At 36.9% G+C, this 11,010-nt stretch overlaps 1 protein-coding gene across 4 annotated transcripts; it reads left to right on the forward strand.

Annotated features, from left to right (window-relative positions):
• The first annotated feature begins 482 nt into the window (after positions 1–482).
• On the forward strand, positions 483–9,716 carry b4galt4 (UDP-Gal:betaGlcNAc beta 1,4- galactosyltransferase, polypeptide 4). Of its 4 annotated transcripts, none has more exons than XM_040032956.1 (7): positions 483–597; positions 1,805–2,352; positions 3,333–3,565; positions 5,474–5,661; positions 5,817–5,939; positions 6,030–6,134; positions 6,215–8,195. In XM_040032956.1, the coding sequence occupies exons 2-7, from the start codon at positions 2,091–2,093 to the stop codon at positions 6,348–6,350; spliced, it is 1,047 nt and encodes a 348-aa protein (XP_039888890.1). In that variant the 5' UTR covers positions 483–597; positions 1,805–2,090; the 3' UTR covers positions 6,351–8,195. The 4 variants fall into 4 exon arrangements, with proteins under 4 accessions (XP_039888890.1, XP_039888892.1, XP_039888889.1 ...); XM_040032955.1 differs by having other exon boundaries at positions 518–858; XM_040032957.1 differs by having other exon boundaries at positions 518–731.
• The last annotated feature ends 1,294 nt before the right edge of the window (positions 9,717–11,010 follow it).

The raw sequence follows: 11,010 nt of genomic DNA on the forward strand, positions 1-11,010 counted from the left end.
GGTAGAATAGACACAAATTAAGCTAAAGTCATTTATAAGACATCTTAAGTGGGAATAAAGATAAGATAAGATAAAACCTTTTAATCTTGTTAGAGATTCTTCTGCTTTTTTTTTTTTTTTAGAAATATGAGCAGAATCAGAAGCACTGTGTGTAGAGCAATGACTGCATAGTAGTGAAAATTTCTATACTAACGTAACAACAGTTAAAAATGTATCCGTGAGTTTTGTCCTCCAGTAGTTTTTGGTGTCATCAACAGATCGCAAACTTCAATTTTGAAATTTTCACAACGGAAGTATTTATGTGACGCACATCATCATCATCAACTCGCAGACTTTCTGCCTCAACAGAAAAACGGCGTTTATGAGGCATAAGCAAATAATATAAAAAGCAGAAATTAAAGAAGATTTACTCATAATAAATAATATAACCGTTAAACCCCCGCCCCCCGAGATCTCTTCAAGGTCTTAAAGGTAAAACTTTATTATGACATGCGTGGAACGGAAGTCCTTACTAATTTACGTTTACTTGACTGGTGGGCTTGTAGACGGGCTAATTACAGCGATGTTGTAGTCTATGAAAGGCTACTTAAGTATCAGGTAAGGAAATTGGTGTTTTGCGCTAAATTGAAATAAGGCCAGACTGTACTCGGCTTCCAAGACACGTGTCTCTTTTAATGCTAATGTTTTATTTTTAATAGCCGTTATATCCGCATTCGTCAGCTAGCTAGCAGGTAAGCTATAACTACAGGTGGTGTTTATGTGAGGGCATCAACGTGTAAGTTGTGAGCTTCTGCAATCATAAAAAGGACTGCAGTCAAAAGAGAGAGGAGCTGGCACAAGTATAAGGAAAACAAAAAGGTACTGTTTCGTTGATCTGCACCTCGTGTTATGGACGAACTAGTCGACGTTAGCTTGACTGTGTTCTCAAAATTAACTCAGAGAAATCTTACTAAAAATGGCAGAACATTAATATTTAAATTGTAAAACGCTTTCCTGCTAACGATCCTGCTAGCATCCCAAGAGAGGACAACCATGCTAGCAATAGCATAATGGCTTTCACGTGTTTTGTTTGTCGCTGGTTGTGAGTTAAAAAATTATCATAATAATGATAACGGAAAAATAGTTAGCGTTAATTGTTATGTCAGCTGATGGCATCTGTGTTTGATTTAATGGAGAGAGTGTATTATTATAGTAGTATGTCAATGAAACTGGAGTGTTACTCTGTTTTACATGTTTTTGGTTTAAATAGGAGACTTAGAAAAAAAAGCCCATTCATTAATCTCCTCTGTAATGGACATTTGTTTTTGGTCTATGTCTTTTGACTTATTTGAGCTACCCTACTAAATCCTGATTTGGCTGGGCTCTTTTAGTTCCAAAGAGGAAGGAAATCACAAAAAAGGTTCAGCTTTTTTTTTTCTCGGTTCTCAGGAGGATCTAAAGAAAATTACTACTATTAACAAGCAGTCGACAGTTTTGATCAACTTATCAGCTGTTTCTATATCTTCGGGCATTTTCTGTTTTTGAAACGGGATAGTTTGTTTTATTATGCAGTCATTTTCTGTAATGAATACTTTACCAGCGAAACTACCATCTGAGCAATAATCTGCTCAAGTAGTACAGGTTCAGAAAGTACACGCATCAGTTCAAGTAACACGGTAAACTGGTTCCTTAATGTGGCTTTTCCTGCTAATGTGTCACATATTGTTAGCTAAAACCTGCCCTCAAAATGTGTTGCATGTTTCCAAGCAAAAACGCACCCTTTTTTTGGTTCTAACATTTTTATTTTCTGTTCATCTATTCCCAGTTGGTGGAGTGCCCAAGCTTATGGCCGCCCCCCGTCTAAAAGTGGAGTTTTCTGATTCACCAATGGAATTTCACAAATAAGTGCTTGCTCTATATTATAGTGATTAGAATAATTACTTTCTATATAGTCAAGGAGCATGTCTAATCAGCATGGGATGACTGGTCAGCGACTCTATGGCTGTCACTGTTTTTGCTGAAACGTTCTTTGTGAAAGAAGTAGCGTAAACTATAGCTTACAGAATCTACATTCACTTTTTCTGCCTTCACATCAGCAAAGTCACATAGCCATGGGCTATTGTTCAAGTTCGAGGAAGATTTCACGCAAGAGCAAGTATGTCATACTGCTGATTCTTGTGCTGTCAGTACTGGCATGGATAGCAATATTTTCAAGAGAGATGGTGAAACCTATTTGGCATTACCCCGGCACTCAACAAACTCATGTCAAAGAAGAGAGTCAGAGGAACAGGGTCGACTTGCAGATAGAAGCAGCTAATGAAATAAATACGCCACCACAAAAAACCAAGTGCCCTCAGGAGTCATCATTGCTGAGTAAGTATAGAACAAAATGCTATTTAGATGCCTTTGTATAGATGAAAGAACTACCATGTAACTCAAGGAATCCATCAATCAACCCTTTATGTTAGTTTGTTTATGTTAGTTTGTTAACAAGTGTTAATACACATTAAAACAAATGTTCACTGTTAAACATGTGAATTAGGGCTGCACGATTTTGCATAAAATGAGAATCACGATTTTTTTGGCTTAGAATTGAGATCACGATTCTCTTTTCCAGTATAAATATTTATTGCACTTATTAACTGCACATCAACTTCGTAACAGTTGAGACTGAACATAAAAACAATAAATAAACATAAAAACAACAAATGTCACACGTTTTGTTGTTGTACTGCTTGAAATTCCGTCTCCACCGTTGCTCGACGCTGCGTGTATAGAGCAGGTAGTGCAACAATAGAAAAATAGTTGCGGGACGGCACTGTGTAGCGTTTGTCTAGGTTGTTGATCATTTTCCTAAATCCCTCGTTTTGCACAGTGTTGATGGGAGCCATATCTTTGGTCAGGTGATAAGTAATAGCCTCCGTAATTTCTTTGTGCCTGCGGGAGTTCGACGGGTATAGGGAAGCGCTGTATAAGGTTCCCGTTATTGATGTTTGGGTGGTTGACCGGGATGGATTTTCTCCTGTCACTTTCTCGTCATCCCTGACGTGCTCTCCGTTGTTTTTTCCCTGCTAATTTTAGCATCACACGGCACAGCTTCTGTATCACGTGGTATAAGGCTCCGCCCTTGTCATTTGTTGAGCAGGAAGAGTGAGCGCTTGTTTTCATGCAGATTACGTCCCGGATCAAAATGCGGTACAATCGTCGTCATCTTTTTTCTTTGTTTTTTTCTTTTTTTTTTTTTTTTTTAAATCGTTGTCATTTGGAAATGAGATCGCACATAAGTATGAATCGAGATCGCGATTTTTCTAACGATTAATCGTGCAGCCCTAATGTGAATGTTGTTTCTCTAGTGGGGGCTGTGAAACTGTCCTTTGAGTCGTCTCTGAAACTGAAGGATGTAGAGAAAGACAACAAAGAAGTAAATGAAGGCGAGTATGAGCCCTCGGATTGCACAGCGAGGCAGAGTGTAGCAATCCTCATCCCTCATCGCAACCGAGAGCGACACCTCCTCTACCTCCTGCATCACTTGCACCCCTTCTTGCAGAGACAGCAACTACACTATGCCATTTATGTCATCCAGCAGGTATTTGTCGCCTTTGTGCACAGTTTTTATATAAGGTCATGCTAATTCAGTTCTTATGCTTGTGGAACAGACATTTCTGGTTTATTTTGCATAAAGCTGTTGAAACTTCCTGGTTACATACATAGTGTTACTTTGTAACACTATAAAGGAAAAATATAACCGGTAACACTGAAGGAACTGTGTTCCGAAAAACCAACAGGCAACAGTTCACACTCTTACATGATCTAATACTTTTATTTGGAGTTAACTTTAATTTAGCTCTTGAACTTAACTGGCAGAGTGAATCTTAAATGGCCTCTGCTCATGGCTTTAATGATTCTCAGAGCTGAGAATCATTAAAGCCATGGCTGAGACTTCCAGTCAATCACTCAATCAATTAAAAAAACATTATTATAGAATTCAAAATCTTATTTGGCTTTCATATGTACCTTTTTTCAGTGATATCCACTTTTAATAGCAAGAAACTAACTAGCCATATTCTTCTTTTTTTTTTTTTTTTTTTTTTTTTTTTTCTCTCTCTCTCTCTCTCTCTTTTTGCCATATTTTTCAAGTAACCTATATTTGACAACAGCATAATTAAACTGGAAATTCTGTTTTTGATGTGCCAGCCGAATGGCCCCATGTGCCCATCCCAATGGAAAAAATACTACAGGCACCCCTGCTAGTAAAGTACTAGAATTTCAATCACTAAAACTGAAGCACAAACCTCTTGGACAGTCAGTACCACACAGCAAGCTGTAGTGTTTGTTAACTGATTCCATTAAAAGTCCTCCAAAAGGGACTGGCATCTTGACATAGATTTGGTGGGTGTGTCTGCATGTATGTAGTGACTGCAAACAGGAAAAGCAAGTATGTCAGATTTGATCTCTTCTCTCATGTCTCCAAAGTTTCTTGCGGATGTTTCCAGAAGTTAAGAATAAGTAAAGATGTTAATCTTATCAATGCTAATAATGGTTCACTGTCCAACTTAATAGCCCCACTCAGTGGATTAAAATTTTATGGCCTATGTATGGGGTTTTTCTTTCTTTTTATTTTTTTATATGATTAAGTTCGAGCTGGAGTTGGACAGCACAGTGGTTAACACTGTTTCCTCACAACATGAAGGCCCTCAATTCAAACCACCATCTGGCTGGGGGCTTTATGAGCAAAGTTTCTGTTGTTCAGCCTAACACTAACCCTCTGTGTTCCAGCTTCCTCTTACACTCCACAGTTAGTGGGGTTAGGTGAATTGGTGTTTCTAATTTAACCACAGATTTGAATGTGGGTGTGACTGGTCATCTGTCTCTCTATGATAGCTCTGCATCAGACTGCCGAGCTGTCCAGTAATGTACCCTGCCTCTTGCTCTATGGTAGCTGGGAATAGACTCCAGCCCCCCTGGATCACTGTATTTGATATGCGGAGGAAAGTGGATGGATGGAGTTATTTGAGCTAGTCAGTGAATTATTGTAGCCCTAGATATGAAATGAATTCACCCACCTTATGGCTTCTGTACAGGAGGAACCCAAAACTGGAATAGAGGAACACATTTTTTTTTGGCACTTTCAGGGTGACTGCTTTTTTTTTTTTTTTTTTATTTAAAGTCTCAGAGGTTTTCCCAAAATAGGCTGATTATTCATTACTTATAGCTATAATAGGCTTTCAGTAATGAATAGCTTTATTCTTGATAAAGAAAGATATGCAGTGATATGCAAGATTATTATTTCTGCTTACACAAGCAAGCAGCATTAAATCATACTTTGTCCCTAATCACTTTTACATGTAAAAGCCTTTTTTTTCCCTTTGCAGTGAGTAATGCAGCCCATCACATACAACAGGAGAACACAGACATCTGCAACAAGCTCTGAACTTTCCACAGTGTCTTGCATGTTGTAATCTTTGTACTCTCTTTTTCTTTTCTTTTTTTAAAGGCTGGTGATGTAACTTTTAATCGTGCCAAGTTACTAAATATTGGATACTTGGAGGCACTAAAAGACTACAACTGGGATTGCTTCATCTTCCATGATGTGGACCTGGTACCTGAAAATGATCATAATTTATATGTTTGTGACACGCAGCCCAAACACTTGGTGGTTGGCCGCAATGTAACGGGATACAGGTAAGAATGACTAAGAGGAAATTTACTGTAAGTCATGAAAAGTCATGGAAAAAACCAATGCTTTGTTTTTCCACATGTGCCATTCTCTTTCCTATGATGATACATTCAGAGGTTTTATTGTCTTTAATTTTTTTCTCATGTTTGTTCACTTTCAGGCTGCGTTATAAAGGCTACTTTGGAGGAGTCACTGCCTTAAGCAGAGACCAGTTTTTTAAAGTGAATGGGTTTTCAAATGCATACTGGGGCTGGGGTGGAGAAGATGATGACCTTCGCATCAGGTGAGGCATGAATAAGTGAAAACATGACTACATTTTAAACATTGCTGGCAGTACGTATTCATTCAGCATGCGTGTTTTTGTCTCATGCAGGGTTGAGCTACAGAAAATGAAGATCGTTCGGCCGCCCGCTGACGTAGCTCGCTACACGATGGTGTTTCACAAACGAGACAGTGGCAATGAAGTAAACCAGGACAGGTCAGTAGTGTAGAGATGGCAATAACGTGTGTGTGTAGCATGTTACAGGTCATTTCATAGTATGGATTTGTGCTTTTCAGGATGAGGTTGTTGGGTCGAACACCACAGTCATGGAGGAAAGATGGACTCAACAGCTGCTCATATAAGACTTTATCAGTTGAGAGGATGCCTCTCTATGTGAATGTTACTGTGGACATTGGCAAGCCATTAAGTTGAAGTCTTAAATAGAAAGCCTTCCTGTGACCAAAAAATACTTTGCTATATTTACAGATACCAGAGTGCAGGAAAACTGCTACACATGCAGAAGACAATATGTTGAGCATGCAAAATGCACATTGTTTTGATTTAGTTTAAATACTAGAATCAAATTAAACCAGCAGCTGCATTCAGAGTTAGCTGAAACATTTGAGTTACGTCCAATCTTCATGGTGTTACCAGCATGCAAAAAACCAAAAGATTTTTCTGACAAGGAAAGTTTAGCTTTTGTCAGAAAAGTATCCAAATCCCTCATTTGAAATTGTCTAAAGCATTAAAAAGTCATATATGATAGTTAAAATCAGTGCACATTTTTCTTTCTCCATTTAAATAATCTTTGTGCCTTACAATGGCTAACTACACATTTTCCTCATCAACCTTTATGAGCTTATCTACTATAAATATGCAACTTAGTCCCGACCCCGGCATTTCACAGTTGGCTGCTAGGTTGGCAGTTGGCTAACTCTTGATTTATGAGCATTCCTCAACTCTGCTCTTGTGAGAGACCCGACTCGGGTCCACACCTCTACAGTCTGTCATGTTAAGAAGCAGAGTAAAAACAAATGCTTAGGGGAGAGAAAATATCATGGCGGACATCAGTATTGACAGTGCCAGGAGCACACTGGATAACTGCTTGGTTCTGGTTAAACTAAACTAAACTGTGTAGATGGATTTACAGTCATTGATATTTATTACACATTTATTACATGTAATAAGTTCCCATCAATTCGAGGAACACTTTCTTCACCTGTCTGGCCTACCCTCTGCTTTATCCGTGTCTCTGTAATACAAGCCGAGCTCAGCAGAGACACATACACAGTGCAGCAGTGGAGAGGAGGGGTGCAAGTAAAGTAAACCACAGAAAACAAACTGATGGCTTATAATGTGCTGCTACTGCTGGATAAACCTCTTTTCTTATCTGCAGCTCTGCCTCACCCTACCTGGCAATTTCAAATATTTTGATAGGGCTTCAGCTGCCAAACATTGATTAATTTATGCTCCTGCCTTAACATTTGTTAACAGAGTGTATCTTGTGTGTTTTTATTATGAGTGCAATATCATATAACTCTTCCTACAGTTACAGTTTGGCAGTTACGATTGTTATGATTTTTTTTTGACATGCATCTCGATCTAACACCTCTTAGATGTTTGCTTCTGTTTTTCCACTCCACTAACCCAGCACGTCACAGTATATTTTCCCCCAGCTTTAACTTTAACTTGAGCAACTGGCTCATGAGTCAGATAACTGAGAAGACATCTGACACAGTTAGTGTTCAAGTCTGATAGCGGTTGATTATTGGATTATGAATGTAATGTGCACTAAAGCTGTATTATTAAGTTTGATACATCCCCAAACTACAAACTAGCTTAAATTACTACTTAAAAAGTAATTTAAATACAAAAGCACAAAGTGCCTAATAAACAGCACACATTTAAATCATCATTTAGTTGTTTATAGATAAATTACACCTGTATTTATGGGATTCAACACTTGGTTTCTCACTTTTCTAGCAAAAACAAGGACATGTTTGGAATGTTAGTAAAATCACAGTAATCATAGTAATGATGCTATCTAAGGTCTTCCTTATTCTAAATTTAGCAGCAGTATTCTAGTGTTTGTATGCTTGCTTTGTTCAGTGAGTGGTAAACAACCACTTTAAAAGTTCAGCATGATAATCGTCTTTTTCACCACTACTACATCAGATTAAGCAGAAAGATTAAAATCTCATGCAATAATAATATATAAAGGATTCCATTCAGATATGTTATTTTGAAAATGAAAGGACTTAAGAGTTAGGAGTTAGGGAAAAAAACAGGGTGATGTAATAAAGGAATTCAAAGAGTTAATTATACCAGTCATTCTGAAAACAAGTATAGGACAGTAAGCTGCCTTATTATCACGATTGCTATTGATGAAACCTGTGCATTTTCACACCATAATACTGTGAATATTGGTCAATTAGAAGGTCAACTATGCTTAAGTAGTGTTTTTAGTGCACACTGTAAGCTCCTCTAGGATCACAGTAAATCATCCTACATTAAAATTGCTATGGAAAAACAGATTTGCTGCATTAATACACACAACTACAAAATTAGCCCCATGAGCCATGTTTTGTGATGCAGCGTGGTTCTTATAACGACTAACATGATTTTTATCTAGTAGAAAATGTTGGGTGGTGGATTATTTATTATTATTATTATTTACTGGCATCTCAGACTGGAGCAAATTGCATACGTGCTTTGATCATTACATTGTTTGATACACAAATTTGTCATGTGTGTTTTTTTTTTTTTTTTTTTTTTTTTTTTTTTTTTTTTATTTGAATGCAAGGTAGTATAGCTGTTAACTTGCTATTAAGATATGTTCTTATTTGTATCTTTTTCAATGAGCAATACTAGTAACTATACTGGGATATAGATTACTTCTGCTGTTACACAATTGTGAGTTACAGGTCGCAATGAAGTGTGTGTGTGTGTGTGTGTGTGTGAATTCTTGCACTGTTGATGAACCAACTACTCTTTAAATCTGCGGTGTGTTGTAGCCATTATGAATACAAGTTCTCTGTGTTGGTGGCCATACTGTCTGTTATTGTAGTTCTATTTCCACTCCTTGATGAATGTTATGTTCGTTTGTTTGTTTTCATATGTACTGTGGTTTCAAACCTTTTATTTTATATGACTAAAATATTTGAAGTAGTTACATTTTCAACTGTAACTTGATCAGGACTGACAAAATCATGTTGTGATATTGTAGCATTAAGAACCTTAAACTTAAATTCTCTTGAATTCAGTTTATACTTTGAAATTCAAAGTAGTTTTATTGTGTAGTTTTTGTGTTTAGAATTTTGTTTTGGATTATGGGATTTCTGAAGAAGAAAAGGGATACGATTTGATTGACTTGAAATGGTATTTTCTCTTTAGACAACGTAATAAAAATATTTTCTCTTATGAACAGTTTTATGATTTTGTGTTTCAGTGTTTAAAATACAGTTTGGGATCATCTTGTACAATATACTGTATTGTTTAATTTATGGGGGAAAGGTATTTCTCTGTTTTAATATAAAAAAAATACAGTCTGGCTAAACTAATAATACAAAACCAGTTTTCTCATCTTTACTAAAAACACTCTTTTATCATTTACTGGCTGAAAAATTATAAAACCTTTAGATTAATGAGTTGTTTATTTCCAAAAGAGGAGGTGTGTCAAATAAGGGTGTGAGAGTGGAAGTATGGGTTATAGACAAGTTACTCTAAATGGAGCAATAAAAAAAAAAAAAAAAAAAAAAAAACAAAACTGTCTGCTTGGAAAGCCAGAAGGAAAGAGTGATTCATTTATCAGAACTTAGAAATTATGTCAATATTTTTTTTTTTTTATGGTAATTCTATTTTAATGAAGAGAGAGAAAATATCAAATCCCCCCAAAAATTACAAGGTCATGAAAAGATTTCCAGAAGGACATCCCACCCAGCATGCACCTATTCCAGGAAGGCAGTACAATAGAATAAAAGCTAAAACAAACAGACTGGGGAAAAAAGTACATTTGCCAGGGTTGTTACAATAGTAAGTAAACAATTAATGAACATCCGTTTGTCCCCCTTCCACTAACCTGTTCAATCAACAATTACTCAAACACGCATGCATTTATTTATATTTTTATGTTGTATTTATTAGATACTCTTGATTTGTGTGCATGGAATGAAAGATTCTGATTCTTAGCTAGAATTATGGCTCCCCCACATTGCCACACAGAATACAATCAATCAATCACAATACTTCTGATCTCAACTTAACTTATGTTTATAAAGCACAGCTTCCTATGGAATCAGTTTATTCCAGTCCAAACTCAATCTTCATGGGTAAGGCCAAAGAGGTCATGAGATCATGGAGTGGCCAGGCCAGGCCAGTCTGCAGACCTCAGTCCCATAGAACATCTGTGGAGGAAGCTGAAGCTTGGCTAAGAAAACTAAAGGATTTCAAGTTTCTGTAAAGAGAAGTAGACCAAAATCCTTCCTGAGATGTGTGCAGACCTGGTGACCAACTTATAACTTCTATGTATTGTTTTTTTTTTTTTTTTTCTGGATTTTTATTTGGTTTAGTTTATTTGGTTTATTTATTTTTCTTGCCATTAAAATTAAACTAATACAAAATTAGAGACTGTTTATTTCTTTTTAAGTGAGCAAACTTACAAATTCACCAGGGGATCAAATAATTATTTCCCGCACCGTAAATATGCACAAAGCTGGAAAAGACTTCAAAGGCACGTCTGGAGAGCAGAGTGTTTATTAGTTTCACAATAAGACAAATTATGTACAAATGAAGGGAACTCGGGCCTGCTCTAAATTATTTAGTAACAACAGTCTGCAAAGATCTTATGAAGTGCACGCCATGCACATCTGAGAGAAATGAAAAGCTGAACCTGAGCATAACAGGAAAAACAACTGTGGGAAAATAATTAACCAAAAGCAAGTGTTCATCTGCAGCTCATCTCAGAGGACGAAGGAAGGAAGCTTTGCTTTTTGGAAATGATTTCTAACGTCATATCTGGAGGAAAAGTGCACTGCACATCAACACAAAATACCAAAATGTCCTTGTTTGGGCCTCCTGTGATTACCACAGGACC

This window comes from Simochromis diagramma, unplaced genomic scaffold (assembly GCF_900408965.1).
Source record: "Simochromis diagramma unplaced genomic scaffold, fSimDia1.1 OVJJ01000216.1, whole genome shotgun sequence".
NCBI classification, from domain to species: Eukaryota; Metazoa; Chordata; class Actinopteri; order Cichliformes; family Cichlidae; genus Simochromis; species Simochromis diagramma.